At 17.5% G+C, this 23,946-nt stretch overlaps 1 protein-coding gene across 5 annotated transcripts in view; it reads left to right on the top strand.

Moving 5' to 3' along the window:
- LOC102673919 (ras-specific guanine nucleotide-releasing factor 2-like) overlaps nt 1–23,946 on the top strand; it is a 145,356-nt gene that overhangs the window by 82,097 nt on the left and 39,313 nt on the right. For all 5 annotated transcript variants that reach the window (XM_006623520.2, XM_006623522.2, XM_006623521.2 and 2 more), the window contains exon 4: nt 22,726–22,832. In XM_006623520.2, the coding sequence (XP_006623583.1) occupies nt 22,726–22,832 (107 nt within the window). The remainder of the gene's footprint in view (nt 1–22,725; nt 22,833–23,946) is intronic.

The following is a 23,946-nucleotide window of genomic DNA, read 5'->3' on the forward strand; positions in this document are numbered from 1 at the left end:
GTTAAATTATAAAATATTCACATTTTAATATTCTATTATTTTATTACAAAAAATTTTTTCCAAAATTATATTCAAAACATAAAAAAGAAGTAGAAATTTGAAGATGGATTTTTATAAAAAATAAATATATTTAAACTTTTTAGAAGTTTTAATTTTTTTTTTAGTTTTTCACAAAAAAGCTTCTGATACTTTTATTATTGGAAATGATTGAATATTAATAATATCAGTATAACATTACTATTATATATCAATGAGGTATTGATATATATATATCAAAAGTAAATCTTTAAAAAATTATAAAAAAAGACTTTGATGAATATTGTCAAGAATCATCTTGAATAATTTTTTCTTATAACTTAATCAATTTAATTTAAAATTAGAATTAAAATTCTTATAAACAAATTTGTAGCATTTCATTAAAAAAACTTTCATTTTTTCAATAATATTTCAAAATATATTATAAAAAATATATCATAAAAATTTCTGTCTTTGTCCCTTTTTTTCAAATGTTAGATTAAATATTTTCAAAATTTATTTTCGAAAAAAATGCGCTAATCTAATATACTGCAATTTTATATTATATCACGAATTCTGTATATTTTATAATATTTTTTTTTTATCGCATTCGTGGCATTGTTTCTTAATAATCCAATTTTTGTTAATTATTTATAATGCTTAATAATAACTTTAGCATTGTCATTTTATGTGTTTTAAAAAATTAATTAAAATATCCAAAATTGAAATTAATATTAAATACAATTAATATTAATTAAATATTAAATATCGGTATTACATATGCATAATCAAAATATGCATAATCAAATGAAATAAAATATCGTTACTGAATTCTAATATTAAAGATAATCACAGAAATATAGCTTGTTGAAGTATTATTCTTTCTGTATTTCTTTGAAATGAAATATTCCGTGAAATGTGAAAATAAAATATCAATCAATACAATTTTTAGATAACTAAAATAACTGATATTACAATCAGTATCTTTATCAATATATTTACTAATATTATAAATATAATATTAATGATAAATATTAAGTTCATTATATTATTATAATTTTAGTTATACGATCATAATTTCAAAGATTGTTTTACATTTTATTCTTTTTCAGATCCTCAGAATGCGAAAATAAATTCTGAAACTATAATAACCGAAGATAGTTTTTCTAATATATATATTAAAGAAAATTTTAAAGAAAATCAAATTCATAAGGAGATTTTTTATAAGCTCAAGATGATCATTGAATTCAAGTATGAGCCTATATATATACATATAGTATATATACATATACATATAGTCACAGCAAACAAGATTCCGACTAAGCAATTATATCATTGGAAATAAACAAAAAGATAAATTGAATCAAATGTATTTATGAAATGTATTTCATAAGCAGTACCTTTTTCAGTATTTATATTTAAACTAAACTACTAAATCGGTATTTATACAATAATAATCAGGTTCCCTTATAAAGAACTTTATTATTATACGAATCGAATATTCGTCAATAATAAAAATTGAAAGGATTGATTGCAAGACTATATTGATCAAACATTTTTTGTTCAGTGAGTACTATGAGTCTTTATTCTTAAAATGTTGGATCTTTTTTTTTTTAATGTTTTATTCAATAATATTGAATAATTGAATTCTACTTATATATGTATATGCATTTGTAATAGCGGTTGTGATGTTTGTAACAGCATTTAAATTATATAAACTTTATTCAAATATAATGAATAGATGAACTAATATCTATCATCACTTTTACAATTAATATCTATTCATAGCGATTTTGGAATTTAAAATTTGAACATAGATGATTAAAATGACTAGGATTATAATAATAGCAATATCAGTTTCATAATTTATTAATTTTTTTTGTGTTTAAAAGAATAAATTATTCGAAAAAATATTTATAATATATATTTACAATATATTTTAAACTTATTAAAATCCCATTAACGGAAAAAATTAATTAATAAGTTATTGGATATTTTATTCATTGGAAAAAAATAATTTTTCTTATTATAAAAACGTCATATTAGTAAATGTTGCATAATTGGATAATATAATTTAATTCAAAATTAATTTTTTAATAAAAAAGTAAAATTATTTTATTCAATTTTAATTTCATTTTTGATTTTTTTTTAATTTTTCATTTTATTCAAATATGAAAAATGAATTTTTTTTTATTATAAATTATTTTAATATCATAATCTTTATTTCTGAATGTATGTTTTCTAGAATACAATTTTAAAAGAAATGATAACTCAAAAAGATGCTTTAATAAATTCTGTTTTAAGAAAATTAATCTTTTTATAAATCTTTTTTAATTAAATCTTTAATAATAATATTCTTAATAACAATTCTTAACTGAGAAAAAATATTATTTAAAAAATATTTTTGTTTTTAAATCATGTAATTTTAGAAATCTTATTATAAATTCTTAAAACTTACTTTTAAAAAGTTATAAAGAAAACAATGGAAGAAGAATGTACTTAAATTATGTTTTGCTTTTCAATTTTACTTTTTTAAAAAATATAAATAATTCGAAAATTGTTTTCTTACATTAGATTTTTTGTTTTATTATTAAATTATTATTTATTAAATTGATATTTATTATAGAAAGTTAGTTTTTTTGAAAAAAATAAATTTTTGTAAATTTTATATAAAAAGTCAAAGAAACAAAAATTTGATACATGATAATAAAATAATCTTTTACAAACCTTCAAAATTAACAAAATTTAAATATTTGTAATGAGTATTGTAATGTATATTTGAAACATTGTTTATGTTTACAAAGTTAAAAGAAAAATATTTATTATAAATAAATTAAGCAATAAATATTATATGTTTGATCTCAGTTATTTATTTGCGTAAGAACTTTTCGGATTTTCGGGAGTTCTACACGCAATTATTCTTATAACTATTTTACAAATGTTATTGTTTTTTAATTTTATTTTATTTCATGAAAATATTTATATATAATAGAAAATATTTATATATAATAGAAAAAATTATGCAAAAAAAAAAATAAAAAATCATTGCTTAATTTACTATTTATATTTAAAACAATAATACCAAATGAAAATTTGATAGGTTGTGCATTTTTTCTTTTTTAAACACAATTTCTTGATAATATATTTAGATTTCTACAAACAAATAGTTTGTATATTTTAGTGAAAGAAATGCATATTTCAATTATAAGAATATTTATTTAAGAAAAATACATTTATATAAATGAACATTACTCTTTTTCTATTTTTTCAAATAATTTAAAGAAAATATTTTAATCAGAAATTTTCTATTTATATTAATTTATTTTATAATCAAACTTTGCCATATCTATACTTCATTTTATAATAATATTAATAATTTAAATTAATAAAATTAATTTAAAATAAGAGAATAGTATCAAAATCTCCATGTTTATTAAAGAAACGAATAATAATGAAGAACTAATTGTAAGAAAATATATCGCATATATATGATATACATGATATTATAGAATAAATAGCTTAAAGGTGCTAGATCATGAATTCGAAATGTTAATAAATTCTTTATTTTTTTTTTATTCTTATCGTGGTATTAATAATCAATTATTATTATTCAAAATATTATTATCTAAAATATAAAAACGTGTTATAAAAAATTGTTTATCATCAAAAGATAAAAAGAATATCAATAATAATTGATAACATATGAAACATATGAATACATATGAAATACTATATATATTATTAAATAATTCTTCTTAATATAAAGTTACATATTATTGTAATTTCTACTCTTTCTTTCGAAGATTAAGCTTTTCTCGCTGAAATTTTATCTTGTAATATAAGAACCAATATTATGTTACTCGAGAAAAATATCCACTAGATATAAAAATTTAGCTCGTAAACATTCAATATTTTTATATAATGAATATTACATGTATGATATAGTTATGGAATTTATACAGAGTGTTAATATATTATTCATGAGATATCTTTGAAAGATCGATTCCAGAGCCAAGATCAAAAATAAGTATATAAAAATATGAATCGAGATTTATTTATTAATTTATTATTATAATAATATTCATCAAGAATTTGTTTGCATTAAATAAAACGATGGTAATAGAATAAATCTATCGTCACATTGATATGTCTGTTTCGATCTAACTTCAATTAATATTATATTCAATTATAATAATTAAATTTTGAATCTGACATTTCATATACTAATTTTTATGTTTATTTTCTAAAATCAATCCCACGAATATATTAATATCAATTTAATAATATATTATTATATTTCTATTATAATTTATAATATATATTAATGTAAGTTGCAGTTATTTAACATAATAACATAAGCATTTAATTTTTTTTCATTTGACTATTTAAGCATTTAAGTATCATTTTAATTCTATTATGTATTCAAATTTCTCACTTATAATTTTATCTTTACAAAGTGTATTATTTATATATATATATGTATATATAGTAATTATATATAGTAATAATATTTTATAAAATTTTCTAATAATAATGTATGAATTTAAAATATTCTTTATAATTCGTTAAATACTATTACAAATTAATTCAATATTATTACAAATAATACTATTACAAATAATAAAATAATAATATTATAGTGTTTTGGATAGTCATCAACAAAATCTTTGTTATTTATCCAATTAAAGAACACAGTATTAAATGAATAAAAGAAATTCTAATTATCAAATTAATATTAATAATTTGCGATTTCTTTGGTTTATTTATTATTATCAATATTATTATCAGTATTATATTGATCAGTTGCATAGATGATAATAATTTTGTTATATAACAACATTTAATTAAGATCTATTAGTGTGATTCAAAACAAGGTTTGTTAAAGTAGATGAAAAAAAAAAGTTTGAATATTTTTGAATTACAATCATATAAAAAACTGATTTACGATGAAAAAAGTAATAATGTTAGAATAATAAAATATATGTAAAATAATAAAATATAAATATAACAAAAATTATGGTATAACAAAGAAAATAAATAATTATATAAAGTAGTGAATATATATATAAGAAATTACGCAAGTAGTATAAAATATAAAAAGTTGTGGAAAAAAAGCTCAAAATAATTATAAGATTAAATATAATGTGTTATCATAATAAATATAAAATTACATTTTTGTTAAATTTTTTGTATAATATTTTTCAATAAATATCTATTCTTTATATTGCACTTGATTTAACTAACGCACAATATATGGTTAGTTCAATCAGTTATAATTTTTTATATATATGTTTATTTTTAAGAAAAATATTAAAATTTTTATTATATTGGATGAATATTATAAATTGATTCAATAATAAATTGATTGATTCTATATTATACATATATGTGTTTTATATTTTCTCCATTAATTATGGACGCAATTCGATTTAAAAATATAGTTCTTTTTTTTTTAAATTAATATATAAAAATCTATCATATATAAATATTTTATTTAAATAGTAAATAAATATAACAATTTTATCTAATAAATTTTAGGTTATTATATTCTTTATTTTATATATTCTTACTTTTTGGTATTTTGAGATATTTATTATATACATTGAGTTTTGATATACTAATTTGTATATTGTTTTTTATTTATATTGTATTATGTATATTTTTTCTTTTATGCTAGAAGACACGAATATGCAATTCGAAAATTTTTAAAAATTTATACTTTATAGAATATAAGACAAGTATAAAATATAATATTAGAATAAATAGAATATTAGAATAATATAGAATATAAAATATATTATAGAATATAAAACAATTATCAAAATTAATTTTTAATTTAATTTGATTATAAAATATTTTTTATTATTATGATTAAAATTAAGTATAAAAAATAATGTTTCAATTTATTTTCTCCAATTTCCAAAAAAATAATATCCTATATTCTTATTCAAACAAAGAATTTACATATTTGTATCTCTGTATAAAGCTGATATTTTAGAATTATTCTTTTCGTAGTTAAATAAATGATTTTTTGTTCTATTATATAATTTTTATTTTATTTTTTAGATTATTTATAGAAAGATATTTTTTATTTGTAATTTAATACAGTTATTTGTAATCTGATAACATTTTAAAATTAAAATAGAAATATTCATTTAATCTTTTTTCTGTTCTCGCAGAAAAATGTCTGAAATTCTAAAATGGAATTGGAATGAAAGGTATTAAATATAAAAATTGAAAATACGTCAAATATACAAATCAAGAAAAATTTTTTTATTAATTATTTTAATAGAATATATTTTTTAACATTATTAATCATTTAAATTTAATAAAAATTTAATAAAATTTAATGAAAATTTAATAAAAATTTACTAATTTAATATTAACAACAATTTTTCGTTTCTTATAAATTGCAATCTTTTTTTTGCGATTTATTTCTTATTATTAAATTTTATAAAGATATTTCTCTTCTTTTATTAAATTTTATTTATTATTATATTATTATTTTATTATTATTTTATTTTATTATTATATTATTATTATTTTACTATTTTAAAATTTTTATTTTTATCAATTTTAACATAAAAAATATTAGATTGATATTTGCATGATTTTCTCCCAATTACTTATTAATTTTGTGACTTTTATTAAACTTTTATCAAATAGATAATTTTTTTAATATAATATGTAATGTAATATTTTTTCGTTTCTTAACATCTAAAAATCTTTAATCATTTCTAATCTTTATAAATCTAAAAATACTAAGAAATTGGAAATAATCAATTCTACTATTATTTTTCTTTTTTTTTTATAGGAAAAATTGTCTAAAAATATATATTTAATTATATTTTCAAATACACGTAATTTAAAATTAAAAAAATAAAAATTCCGTAATAAAATGAAAGAACAATATGCAAATAGTGATGTAATGGATTGGATGGAGATAAGAAAAGGATTATTTCCGCATTTCTCCAGGGATTTCATCATAAAACTTACTCTAATTGGCACCGCAAAAAAAAAAAATTGAAACTGGAGTACTCGATGCTAAGATAAAAATAACAAAACTTTTCTCTTGAGACGAAGTTTCGTACAACGTTTCGTTAGCGATAAATAGTCTGTATGTTATAACGTTTCGTATATGTCTTTGAAAAAACATGTTTGATAACTATCTGATGGATTATGTACTGGTATGTCTTTAATTTCACTTTATCGTATATAACCAAGTTTATAATTTCTGATTACAATATTTTTCTCTTACAACTTTATCACCAATCTATCGACGTCATTGATAGATTTCTCAGAGATTTATTAAACATTTCTTTCTCGTCCATTTTATTTTAACGGTTTCAAAGACAAAATTTTTTTCGATAATATTTTTTTTAAAAATAATATTATTTGATTGCTTATCTTTTTGATTAAAATATATCTAGTCTTATTTTATTTTCATATATCAAAAGCATATATTATTGTTTATAAAAAATAATTATAGAAATTATTTTATAAAAAATAATTATAATTTATTCTTTTATAAATAACATAAAAATTGTCTTTTTTTTTCTTCATTAAGAATATGATAATTATATATATGGAAAAAAGAACACAATACAAATTGCAACTTTTGAATCATTAAATAAAATTTTTATCATCTCTGATTTCATTTCAACAAAAGTTGCAGTAATTTATTTTTCATTTATATTCATATAGTAAATCATGAATTGTTATTAAAATGTAAAGCTTATGGAAAATCTATTTATTTATATAGAAGAAGGAATTTATGAAATCATCACAAATTTCGAATATCTCTTTTAGAAAAAAAATTTGATGTTAAATAATAATAGTTCAAATTATATTAGTATCAAAATTCGCTATAACATAGGCATAAAAAAATTGCAGCATCTTGGATAATATATGTCTATTCATAATAAAAATACGTAATATTATGTCTCATAAAATCATTAAATCATATATAAAATCATATATAAAATTTTTTCATTATTACAAATAAGGAAGATGTTTAAGATAGAGAAACACTGAAATACATTATATAAATTATAAATAAAAAATAAAATTAAGATTTTAGATATACATAATTAAATAATTTTTCGAAACAATCAATATGAAGTATGTAGAAATTATATTAAAAATATATTGGATCATAGTACGTGATAATACGCTATGATCCAATATTCATAATGAATAAAATTTTAAGAAGTAAAGAGAAGATAAGATCTCAAAATATAGAATTTTAATTGTGAATATTTCTGAAAAAATTATTAAAAATTTTTCGATACTATACATTAAATATTATCTTCGTGATAATGTATATATCAATATAATCATTATTTATTTATTATTTTTAAAAAATAATATACAAGTGAATTATGAAATTGATATTTGCTATTATTGTAATTTCGTCATCTAATTGTTTTATATTTTATTTTTACATTCTAAAAGAACTTCTAAAATTGAGAACTTTTTCTAAAAATAAAAGTAAATCTCAAAGAATAGAAATGGTAATATTAATTTATCTATTATATATTTTGGATATTAATTATTGGTTGCTACGATTGTTTACGTAAATTATATTACTATAGTTATTCTGTTTATAAAAACAGTATGAACAAAGGGTTATACCATATTTTATTTATAATATAATTTAAAAAATAATTACTATGAAGTTATATGAAGTTATATGAATTTATAAAATAAATATATTTTTTAATATATATAATATATCAACTTATTAAATTTCTTTATTTTATTTGAGGTCGTTATTTTACTAGTTGTATTTTATATTCGTTTAATCAAAATTAATTTATGAAAAGATGAAACAGAAGATTATTTTAGATCTTATAATTAAATCTTGTTGATTAAATTAAATTAAAATGTAGCCGTCATGAAATGACCAGATATCAATGATGTTTATCACGGATGCGTACATATATTATGTGTAGGAAAAATATAAATGATTATAAATGTAAATCGATATAAAAATATTGAAAGTACGATTTTAGTCATTAGGATAATGATATGAATTGCAGATTATAATTTATTATTAGATTATTTTTTGATTAAAAGTTTATATTTCAAATATTATAATCATATTATTACATTATATTCTGCATATATATGTAATACAATAATAGAGATATCAGCCTCATATTTAATATTTATCAGTCGTTATTTTTATTAATTTCGATTGTTTAAGTATATTTTATTTTTGAATTCTGTAGATTCAAAGGAATAATAGCAGTAATTTTTTTATTACAAAAGTTTAGTGGTAGTTATTAATAGGAAAAGAATATATTAATATAGAAAAAAATTTTTTAGAATTTTCTTCTTTATATATATATTTAAAAATCAATGAGGTGTATCCTTTTCTCTATAATTACCTAAAATATTTTGATGAATGAAATGACTGAATAAAATATTGAATTTTTAGACGTTGCTATTTGAAAAATTATGAAATTAAATGTGAAATAAGCAAATTAAACGAAACTAGCGTAAACGAAAGCGTAAAGTAAAATACATGTCAAGCGATACTTGAAATTGAACTGATAGAATTAGATCGAATAATATGTCATATTAAGGACTTGAAAATTAAAGTATAAAAACTTGAACGAAACGAATTTTTAAAAAAATTTAAAAAAAAAAGAAAAATTACTATGTAAAAGTCAGTCAAGTTTACATAAATATAATACTCTTTTTTATGAAATGAAAAATATACAAAAATTTAAAATTAAAATTTAAAATTAAATTTAAAATGAAATAAGAAAAAATATTAACAAAAATCATTGATATTAGCAAAAATTTTGAAAATATTTATGTCAAGCAATTAGTTTTAAATAGTTTTAAATAATTTATAATTTTTTTTCATGCATTACATATTTTCTTTTTTATATATTATTTTAATATCGACAGAATATCACATACTTAAGTGGATTTGCATCGTATTCAGATTCTTTCCAATATACTGGAAAGAAATCTGAAATAAATTATATCAAAAATCCGGAAATTGATATATTAATTCAAGTTCTTCATTCTTGATAATAAAATTTAATATTTTATATTTTTTTGTTTTATATTATTATTTGTAATATTTAAGTAATATTTGTAATATAAAAAGTTAATTACTTAATCAAATGAGAAACTTTTTGTTTAATATTGAATATGATATGCAATTTTAATATGTTTATATAGAGAAATGTACGCGAAAAGAAAAAAAATATCAAATTTTGTTTAAATCTCTATATGTCTCTTATTGCATTTATAGTGCATAAATAATTCTATCACAATTCTATCTAATAATGATTTCTGAATTAGTAAAAACTATTATTCCATAATCGAATTCCAAATATCTACTTTTTAAAAAAATTAAATGATTCTAAATAAATTAAATTGTAATTTACATATGCTTCAATAATTGCAAATGTAAATAGAAACTTTTCAAGAAAAGATCAAAGCGATTATAGTAGATTATATATATTATTCACTATATATAATATTTATAATATTTCACTAGAGACAACTTTAATTAAAAACAAATTTAGAAAAATTATTAGCTTTATTATTCAATTCATTTTCTGAATTTTAAATAACAGAACTTTTATCTTTTATAATTTATATAAGTTCTATAAGTTATATATAAGTTATATATTGAGTTATATGTATTATTAAAATTCAATTTAATTAGATTTTGAATATTGAATAAATGGAGTATTTAAATTGGTCGAAATACTACCTACGATTGTAGAACTATACAATTGTCTATTATGAATGAATAGTAATTTATTTCAATTATTGATAACTAAATGAAATGACAATTAACGATTTTATTTGATCTAATTGTGCTTTAACTTGAATTATATCTATGCTGAATTTAATCTAGAAAATTGTTGCGGATCTTTATTTTTTTCTAATTATTATTTTTCGCGAAAACAAACTAAGAGAAAGTTAGAAGAATTAATAATCGTATTGAAAGGCAATTCTTTTGGGGTTGCGCCCCAGAGCATAGTAGTTAAGAGGGTTCTTGCGACCGCTTTCATGATGATCCATTTGCATTTGAAGCGCAAATATGTGCCAAGTGAGAAACAGTTATCGCTATTATATTTTATGGATTGATATTGAGGATCTAGAAAACTTTAGAAAATTCTATCCACTTGTAAATTACTACTAAACTGTTGAAAATAAAAACTGTTTGACCGCTTCACAAATTAGTCCTTCACATTTTTAATATGTATAGAATAATTGTAGAAACATATAAATGAAAAAATCTATAATAATAATAATACTATAACTGGTATTATATAAAACATTATATAGTATTAATTTCATCGTATTATATGTATTATTTTATAATATTATATTAGAATAAAAGAAGCAAATAAATTCTTTATTATAATTAATAAATTAATGATTTCCAATATAATAAAAATCACGTAGTTAAATAGTACTCTAAAATCTCATCCAAAGACAAGAGAGACAATTATCTACAAACATGTATATACAAAAAATACAAGTTTGTGCATGAATAATTAATACAAATAATAGCAGACAAAATATAAATAATTAAAGTAAATGAAATAATTAATAAACGAACAAGTATTTTCATTGGGATGAAAAATAAAATATAATATTTATAGACAAATGATGAAAAAACGTACGAATGAAATATATATTAATATATATTAATATATAAATTTATATTAATATTTTTTATTATTATTAATATATATAAATATATATTAAAACATATATAACTAGTAAATAAATTTCTTATATTCTCAGATTTCTTATACTCTCAATTTCTTATAACTTAGATATCTCAGTATTACAGCGAGTAATAGAATTTTGATATCACTTTTAAACATCTTTAAAAAATTTCTAAATTCAGAACTTAATTCTTTAATAAGATTGTTTTGATACCGATAAATTTTGATTAAAAATTTATGTTTCCACAATCGTTTAATTTTTTTTTCATAAATTGAAAAACAAATATCTCATAAATTATGACAATAATATTCAGAAACATAATTCAGAAAAGATATGGGACTATTAGATATGGGCATTCGATACTGTCTGCAATCAAATGATATTATAAATTATTTACAGATAATGGAGAAGTCTAAAGAAAAATTTAAGAATAACGAATAAAAATTAAAAATAACAATTTAATCGCCAATGTAGAATAATAATAACATTAACATTTCATTAGTTTTTAGTGATTATTTTTTAAACTAGTTTTTTCTCCATCTCTCTATTGCAATTAGGATTGAATGAAAATGATAATTATATTCAAATAGTCGAATAATTGAATATTTGGATATCCGAACTTTTTTTCAAAAAATCTGAATATCTTAATCGATTCAATTTATAATATATCTTTAAAATATGATCTTGTAAACAAATTTCATAGTTTCTTAATTGCAATTATGTATTTTGTTGAATCACAAAAAAATTAATATTGCATATATATATATATATATATTTTGAAATATTATTAGTGATTTAAAGATTTCTATATTTTAGAAATAGTTTATTAATTTAATATTATATTAATTACATATTAATATAATTAATCATTTCATATTATTTATAAATTAACTATAAATTGCTTTATATTAATTTTCAAATAAAATCACGATTTGAATTAAAATTCTAATTCTATATATATTGTTTTTTTACTTTTCTTAATATATATTTAATATCTTTAATTTAATTTACAGATTTTTTATTTATTATTTGAATTATTTTATTATTTGAAATATTGAAATATTTAGATTATTCGAATAATTAATTTGAATTATCTACCTAAATTTACTATTAATTACAAATATAACTGATTTGGTGCAAATTACAAATATATGAGTAATATATATATGAGTAATATATATACGAGTAATATATATATCATAAAAAAATATTTATTCATATATATAAATCTAAAACATATTTTTATTATCATAACTAACTTCAATATAAACATGTTTCAGTATAAACAATTACATCTATAAAATAAATAAATTATTAAGCCATTATATGATCAAATTTAAAAATATATAATATAATATAATTATTAAATAAAATTAAAATTTATGATTCATAATTAAATTATTCGCTATACTATGTATAATTATTTAATTTTCTAGAAAAATCACTGTATTAGAACATTATATATATATCCAAAATTGAAAGCATATTTGAATGTTCTATTTAAAAAAAAAATATTTATATATCTGATTTTTATATCTTAATTATAAATATTGTTTTTCAATTATATTCTTAATTTTAATTAATCTTAATTATAAATTTATTTTTTACTTTGATTTTTATAGCAAAAAAAAAAAAGATAATATTTTTAAAAAATCAACTTTGTGTCGACAGGATTCGTTCAGGAAATTTCCAATTTCCCGTTGAAAAATCTCTTCTAGCATGATATAGTGATATCATATGTATGTAATTTTAGATGATAAAGCTCTCTTTAATCATGATGATAATGAAATCAAGCTTTAACACAAGATACTAGCAAAGCTATTTGTAATTATATATTTATACAAAGAAAGAAAAATATATTGATGAAAATATCTAAAATATTATTATTAAATATTATTAATATGTTTTTGCAATTTTATTTTAATTTTCAAATATTTTATTAACTAATAATTACTGAAAATTGCAGTTACTGCAATATGTTGTTTGCGTAATATGAATGATAAATATATTAATAACAATATATTAACAATATAAAAATATAAATATATTAATAAATTATAAATATATTAATATCTTTCAACGAATATTTTAATAAATATATTAATAACAATAATAATAATATATTAATAACAATATCAAAATATTATAATATATATATAATATTTAATGATACTTTTAACCAATGGTACTTTTAACCAAATCAGAAGATTTTGACAATATAGAAAGTATGAAATAAATTAATGTAATTGCATTTTAAAAATCAGTACAATAACAAAAAAAATGAATTTAAAGAAATATTACAATATATTACAATATAAACATTAAGAAGTGATTTGGAAGCTGGATTTCAAAAAAACATCAAAATGATCAAAAAAAATTTATATATACTCAAAAAAAGTTACATATATTATATATATTCAAAAAAGTTTTTAGTTTAAAGTTTATAGTAATATTATATAGTAAATATAATATTTTTAAGTTTTAATGTTTTTAAAGTTTTTTAGATAAAGTGAGATGTATTTAATGAATGCGTAACAGATCAACAAAAAAATGATCTGATACTTTTAAATAAATAATTATTTCAGAATTTCTCTCTAATTATAATGTAATATGTATATATTATGTAACTTTAAAAATTTAAATAAGTTATAACAAATTCGAATAAATTACAGTCAATTTCAGAATATTAACATTATATAATGTCTTATTTAAATTTATAGCTAAATCATTATACAAACATTTAAATTCATAAGTAAACAAATTATAATATAACTATTCATTTATGATTTTAAATGTAATCATCATACAATACTGAATATTGAAATTTACTATAACTTAAGCTTTTGTTAAATAACAAATTACAATTTATATAATTATAAAATAAATTAAAATAAATTTAAACTTGCATAATTAAAAATAATAAATTTTTTTTTAAAACAACTTAAGTACATAGTTAAATTACATGATATTTATATATGTTATATTATATTACAATAAAATTCAGAAATAACTTTTTTATTAAAAATAATTGTATTAAAATTTTTTTCCATATAAATGATATTGTAATACGATATGATCACTCATTTATTCTACTTAACACAAAGTTATATCTTACTAATTAAATCTTATGTATATATGAATTTTTATTATTTATCTATTTTTCAAAGATGTCTTACATTATTATAATATATACACATATTTTATATACCTTATTTTATATATTTTATATACTCTTTTTGTTATTCAAAATTTATAATATTTATTAATATTATAATAATGTTTATTCAATATGTAAATAGGAGATGCTGGAAATTTAATCGACTATACTTATGATTGTAAATTTATGATTGTAATATATTGTAAAAACTATTGATTGTATTGTAATTGTAAAAACTATTGAAACTTTAATAATTCTAAGAATTCTTTATTTTTATACTAATTTTGTATACTAATTTGTATTTTAAATTGACGAATTTATGATCAATTTATGTATCAATGAATTTATTATGTATCATTTATTTGCTATGATTAACAATTAAAATTTATATTATGTATATTTTCTTATTAGAAATAATATTTTCTTATTAAAGATCTTAATATAGATCTAAAATTCTATTTTCACATAAGATGCAATTATCAATGACTGTAATAGTTTTGGATTGATTATAAAAGATTGTTGATAACAATCCATAAAAATCAAAAATAAAAGAGCAATCAAGTTTTTGTTAATAAAGAGGAATGGTATATATTCGTTTACAATGATTTGTAGTCGTTACATATCTTTTTTCTGCAGATATTAAAATATGTTGCGATGCAAGGATATCGATTCAAAAAATGGATTTAAATTAATAATTCTCAATAAACTTTATTGAGAATTTTCTTATCAACTTTCAATATCAGTTGAAGTATTGACTTAAATTCAAAATTTGAATCGATGCAATGAATCGCAACATATTTTAACATGTATAGAGATCTTTAGTAAATAATGCTAATATCGCAATGGAATTTAGAGGCCGTCTAGCGGTGATAATCGCTATTACAAATCAATATGTATCATGACACAATATATGATCGTGGAAGTTTTCATGTTTGATCACGGTAATAGCCACCTAGCAGTAGAAACAGGTATTAACACAGTAATTCGATCGATGAGCATCCGATGTTGTTAGGGCGTGACATGATGTTATATTACAACATATATATACAAAAAAATGTATGTATGTACGTATATACATGTTCTTTTTAATTTACCTGTTATGTTATATCTTTTTATATTTTCTTTAATATAATTTTTATAGTCTTTATGACATGTATTATATATACGTATATACATGTAAATATATGCAAAATGCAACATACTTTAATAATATTTAATTTTCTTCGAAAAAAAATTGAAATTTTGTCAATATTTTTATAATTATATAAAAAAATGTCATTTAATAATTTTTGAATGTTATAGAAATTAATATTTTAATTTCTATTTATAATTTCATTATAATTTCAGTTATTCAAAAATTATTTTATATTTTCATGTATAAATTTTCATATTTTTGGATCCCAAATTTATGTATTATATATATCATATTTTCAATGTGAACTAGTCATGATGCTTTCATATAAACGAATGCATATGTATAGATGAAATTCTCTATATAATCTTTTTTTGTAAATATTTTAAAAATCAAGATCGAATGTACAAAAAATTATATGTATAAAAAAAAATTATTCAAAATGTCAATATCTACAACATATATTCAAAAATCATCGAAATCAATAAATAACATTTTTTATAATTACCGATATTATTATTAATGATATTATTATTAAAAATTAATTATTAATATTATTATTAATAATGCATTGCATTTGCATGTAGATTACTTTAGATCTATAGATGTATACATATGAACATAATATTTGATTGTTTAAATTTAGGAAAAAAAAGTATTGATGTCTATTATATCGATATATAAGAATTATCTATGTATTTTATATTGAAATACAGATATCTCACGCTGGAAAAGAAGAAATCTTAACTTTCAAAATAAATAAAAAATAGTCGATAAATTTATTACATTATAAATAGTGGATTATTTTATCCGAAGAACGAAATTCAAATTGTAGAAAAAACTGATCAAAAAATTATCGAAACTATCGAATCTTGAATGAAACTATAATTCAAAATTCTAAATATATTTTTAACATCTCAATATAATGCAAGAAAAATTATTAAAAAATGCAAGAAATACTATATTAAATCCTATATTTTTTATTATTAATGAATAGTTCTATTCTTAAAGACAATATAGAATGAATTTAAAACGTTCGAAATATTTATTAAATATTATTTATTTATTATATATTTAATTAATCATAAATAAACTTATTAATTATTCACTCAGAAATATTTATAAAAATATTATTTATTACATATTTAATTAATTAATAAATAAATTAATTAAATAAATTTATAAAATAAATTTATTAAATATTCATTTAGAAATATTTATCAAAATGATTTGAATTATGATTATGAAATTTTAACATATTATAAATCTAAAAACAAACAAATTGAATTCCCATTCAACATTAAAAATACTAATCACTTAAGAAGAAACAGATATAAATTTATCATAAAATCCAAATTGGATTATATGTTCAAATTTAATTAAAATAATTCTATGATAAATAAATTCATTTTAAAAAATTAAATATATAATTTGAGAACCATTTGAAAACAGTAAGTAGATTATTCAAAACCAGTTCCATTTTAAGTATTTTAAGAGAAATAAACAAACCATATAAATTCAGAAAAAAAGTTTTTCAGTATCACGCAGACTATAAAAATCTCAATTATGTCGAATAAATCAACATTTGCTAACACTTTTTTTGATTGCATCATCATCAAATACAACTATATTTACTTTTTATTTGTTAAACTCTTTTATTATAGAATATATGTATTATATGTTATTATATTCTATAATTATTGATAATTTCAATTAATTTATAATATATTTATTTTAATCACTTATTTATTTTTAATCATTTAATTTTAATCAATTTTAATGTTCGAACTCTGATTCATCTCATTTCATTCTTATTGTATTTATATTATTTATTATATCATGTTACATATATTAATATATATATAATTTTTTTTCGTAAAAAACCAGTACCAAGTGTACATTATAAATCCATTAAATCTTGCAAATTTGTCAAATATATTTTTTGTAAATTTTCTTGGCAAATGTTCTTGGCAAAAATTTCATATTATTCAAACGATTCGAGTAAACAATGCAAAACATTTTTATTCTCATTCTACTTTTACTCTGATTGATTCAAACATATACAACTACGAACAACATCTAAAATTTTTATTCATTAAATTCACTTTTGCTATTGCACAAAAAATAAAAAAACAATTTTATCATAGAGTATATATCTAATAAAAATAAATATGAACTTATACAATTCTATATAAAAAAAATCTATATACAAAGAATTGAGTGTATCTTCTGTTGAAATTTTTTATAGTTTTAGTAATAATAATTTAATAAATTCTCAATTAAAAAGCATTTATAATTAAAGCATTTATTATTTATACAAAATCATAATTTATATGAATAAAAAATCGAAACAGAAAATCATTGAATATGCAATGTTTTCATCGAGTTTTCATTTAAAATTAAATTTGCAAATAATATTTATTTTATTTTTACAATAGAAATAGTTATTATATTTTTAAAATTTCGAAAAATTTTATGCATGTATTGTTATATTTGCCAAATTTTAAAAATGCTTTATGAACATCCTAACAAATAATAAATATTATTTTCTAAATATAAGAAATCTACCAAAACATTATTGATAAGAAAAATAAAATAAAATATATTGTATAAATATATTATAGTACATATAATATTATAATATAGAATTTATATAATATATATATATATAATATAGAATTTATATATTAATATATTAATATATATTATTAATATATTTATAAATATATTTATTAATATAATATATTTATAATTTTGAACATGTGAGAAAATTATTTAGACTGTCAATGATTTTTCTATGGATAAAAAGAAATTAATTAACAAGAAATAAAGAAAAATAGAGAACGGAATGAAGATTAACTAAAAGCTTTCTACACATTAAAAACTTAAAAGAACAAAAGAAAACGAAATAATTTTTATATTTAAGAGAGATTAAATTGTTATAATTTGTATAAAAACAAATTCTTGTTGTTTTGTTATTTGTTCTGAAATCTCTTATTTTTATTTATTATTTATTTGTTATTCATATGCAAAAAATGTAATCGCAACAAAATCATTTAACAATCGAACAACGCATGATTGAAAAACCAAAACATTTTTAATCTATTCTAGAGTCTCGTATGAGGTTATGAAATAAAGTGTAGAAAATCTTATTATTATTAAATAAATTATTATATCTTTATTATATAATTATTATATAACAGAATTCCGATTATCCGATATGCTCGAGATCGAGGTAATGTCGAATAATTAAATATGTGTCACTTAATTTGATTACTATTTTTTTCATTATTATTACTTCATAGTGATATTTTAAAATACAATTTATGAAAAATGAAAAATTATTATTAAAATTTATTATTAATTAAAAAGTAATTAAAAAGAAATACGACTTTTTTAAATCTGAATCAAGATTGACTAGAAAAGTCAAAAAATATAATTATATTAGAATCAAATTGATTCTTTGAATCAATGATTCTTGAAATCCTTAAAAGAATTCAATGTATTTTATAATGTTCATATATATATAATATATAAAACAATACGTAATTGTAAAACCTATGAATTCCTTTAATTTATTCGTCAATTTATTCCTTCTGTATTGATGTCACTGTTAAATATGTCTAATTATGACTTTTTTATTTATAATTAATATGAATCGCAAAATTCAATTGCTAAAAAATAGTTAGTTGGTTAATCGAATATTTCAGATAATCAGAATTTAACTATATTTAAAAAATACACATTTATAATTTATTTGCAAATTAAAATTTATAAATTATAGAAGATCTGATATAATCGGTTGATTATTAATCTGCTCGAGAAATATGTTTGTTCTGTAACAAGTAGAGATTTCTTTTAAAGATAATAACTTAAAATAAATTCAATAATATTAAATATATAATCTATTTGACTATATTAAAAAAACAAAATTAATAGATAAAATGTAACAGAATAAATATAACAATATCGTTAAGCTAATAAAATTATGTAAAATCATTAATCTCTAAAATAAAGTTCTTAATCTGTATTTTTGTAAATCTGTATTTTGAAAGAAATACATTTTGTTAACACGATTTTATGAACTCAAATAAGTATATAACCTCAATTTAAATTGTTATAAATGCCGACAGTTCAAACAATTTCGAGTTTAAAACACCACATTGTCATAATTTTTTTTAACTAATGCACATCTTCGATCGTGTGTAGCTACAAGCAATCGTTGTTGACCTCGAGTAAAAAGTTTCATTTACAATTATTGGCCGAATACAGTATTCCATCTTTCTTGAATAAATTGTATGCTTGATACTATGTAACCCGAAGTGCGATGTCCCGGCTATAATGAAGCGTTTGAATCAATAGAGCAAAATGTATGAATGCCTAATCGAATGGAATATATTTAATGCCTGATTCAACATTATATATATTTTATTCCATCCACATTTAAATACTTTGTATGCATATATATTTTCTCTTAATACATTTTTATAATTTACACATTATTTTATTTTTTATTATATTTTTTACAATCTAATAAATAATAAATATCTATTACATGTATATCTATTATATAATGTAATCTTCTAATGTTTAATATAATCTTATTAATGATATATTGTATATACATATATATTATATTTACATTAATGTTATAGAATAATTCATTTAAATTTCTGTTCAAAATTCAGCAGAAAAAAATGAAAATTATAAATAATATTAGAAAATATGTTAGAGTATTTAAAATTCATAAAAAAATTCTAATTTTTCTTTAAAACAATTTCAACATAAATGAATCATATTCGATTATTAAAGTATAAATTTGAATTCATTATATTAAATATAAATAAAATTCATTCAAAATGATAAAATGATAGTCTATAATCTAATGATCTTTTATACTATATAAGTTCCTACACGATTCATAAAAAGTGTATACATTTACAATTTTTGCAATATACAAATTTTAAACAAAAAAACATTATTTATTTACAATAATGTTAAGAATTATATTAATTATTAATAACTTGATAAAATTCGGAATTTTGTTCAGAATTCAATTCAAGTTCAAAAAATTCAAAATTCAGTTTTTCACTTATTTTTATATTATTTTTCCACTTCTCTTCTTCTACTAAATTTTTTAATATCAGGTATGATCTAGAAATGGATAGAAAATCATTTCCAATAGAGAAAATTCAGAATTTCATAATAAATACTTATTTATTTCTTCCATGCATGTTTGATTAGTTTGATTTTGTCAGATAAGATTTGTTGTTGTCCAATTCTTAATCCTAAAAAATAATATTATACTATGATATTATACTATTATACTATTATAATAATATAATATTATAATATTACTATTAGACAGAAATGAGAGTTTCAACATTTTCAATAGCATTAATTCTTAAAAATAGCAAAAGACGTCTCTAGTATATACTTTAGAAATATAAAGACAATTCGAATGCTTCAAAAAAATACAGAATATGCAATGAATATTTTTTGTAAAATAAAATAAATGCAATCTATATAATATAATATAAAGTTAAAACATATTCGTTGGAATTTTAAATAGTACTAAAATTAAAAGCTTATTATTGTTTGTAGATAAATATAATGTGGAAAAATTATAAAAAAATAATAAAAAACTATTTTAATGCACAAAAAATGAATTTATAAATATTTTTTTATTTAATGGCAAAAATACATTTTCATCAGCTTTAAATAAATCTAAACTTTTTCTTGTTTAATAAATATTAAAAAAGATTTTTTTATATTTTTTTATATTCTTATTTCTTTAAAGAGTATTATAAAGAAAAGTATTAATAAGAGTATTATAAAGAAAAGATATAATAGTATTATAATTTATATATATAAGAATATATATAAGAAATATTATATTTTCTTGGTCTTTTTTTTTGTTATTAGTTTATAAAAAAAAAATAAAAAAAAATATTAAGCAAATTACATTTAAAATTTTTCACAACTAATCTATAGCTCGGAACATTTTCTTTCGATATCTATAACTATGTTTTAATAATATTATTNATATATAATATTATATGTATATATTATAATTATATTTTATTATATTATATAAAATATATAATGTAATTATTTAGTATATGAATTTGAAGGAAAGATCCTTATTTGAAATAATTCGTACTTTTTTATAATAATTTTTTTCTATTATATCATGAATAAAATCATAATTAAATCTATTTCAAATATTTATATTAAGCAAATATGTCGTTACTTATCAAATTTAAACTATCTTTAAGATTTTATACATTCAAAAAGTAAAAAAAAAAATTTTTTTCAAATTTTAATTTTAATTTTCGTATTATTCTTGGAAGTATATATTTATTTTATTATTTGCTATATACCTTTTCTTATTATTTTTTTTTTGTTCTTTCTCATGATATTGGATAATAAAAATAACTCAATAAATCTTGTATAAAATTTTAAAATAAAAAAATTATAATAAAATCTGATTTAAATTTGATTTTGTTTGAATAAATTAACTCCTTTTTGATTTAAATCTTTAATTTATTCAAACAAAAGATATTAATTTATATAATGTTATATAATGTTTTAACAATAATTTCAATAAATTTTAAAATATAATCAAAATTTTATATATTATATGATTTTATATATTATATATATATGAAATTTGTTTAAATTTTATTCTATTATAATTTTTTTTCAGTATTGTTTCGCGATATCTTATAGAAGAGAAAATCAACGACAATATGAGTTAAAAGCAGCTACAGAGTCCGATTGTAAAACGTGGATCGAAACTATACGAGAAGCCAGGTAATTACTATACATATAATTTTTATAAAGACATATCATATTACATCAATATGAAATCACAGAAATGACATTTATACGATGTAGTAGATTTAAATGGTTCAATATATATATATGAATATATTATTATTTATAATATATTATTTTATATATTATATATATGAATTCTATTTTTAATTCATTAATGAAAATAGAGCAATATTAATAAAAATATCGAATAATCATTGTGAAATCGTGAAAATGATTTGATATAATATATTCGTCTGCATCGAATCTCACAATTAAATTGAAATATAAAGATAAACTTCATTAAATATATTTCTGAAAAAATATTTCGTTGGAAAAATAAAGACGAATTATATATTCGAAAATGTTAGAAAAAATTGTAAATTTACAAAGAAGTTAATATGTTTTTATGTTTTAAATAATTTTGAAAGGACATTTCATTCCACAAATAGAGACAAATCATACTATTCAGAATTTAGAAATACTAGAAATAATTAAATTTTTTTAATTATCAATGAGATAAATCAATGAAAAAAATTAACAGTAATTTATTATGTAATATTCTTTTTTATATTAAGAGTTAAATTAAAAATGAATAGTTAAATTATTTTCATATAATTATTTTCTGATAAAGCTAAATCAAAATTGAACAGTTAAGTTATTTTCGTTTATATTTTTATGTAATTTATACTTTCGTATTTGAGGGATAAATTTCTAATTATTTCATAATTGGCTTACTTATCTTTTTTTTTACATCAATGTCTTTATGGCTTTGATTATGTAATAGATATTACTAATGCTTTCAGATATGTATTAAATATATCGTTTTTGGTATCTAATATTGAAAATTGTTCGAACGAAATATTTTTTTTTCTTATAATTATTTTCTTTGATTTTTTTTTAAATAATTATATTATCATTTAACTTATAAATCGAATGATTTTTAAATAATTTCTTAATAATTAATGTTTTATAAGAAAATATTATATAATATATCTAATATATAAATACTTTTTAAAATTTTTTTTTAAGATACATTTATTATTATCGAAAAATTACATTTATTATATTTATTAATAAAATTTATAATATATATTAATATTTATTATAT

Source organism: Apis dorsata, unplaced genomic scaffold, assembly GCF_000469605.1.
Source record: "Apis dorsata unplaced genomic scaffold, Apis dorsata 1.3 scaffold_898, whole genome shotgun sequence".
NCBI lineage: Eukaryota > Metazoa > Arthropoda > Insecta > Hymenoptera > Apidae > Apis > Apis dorsata.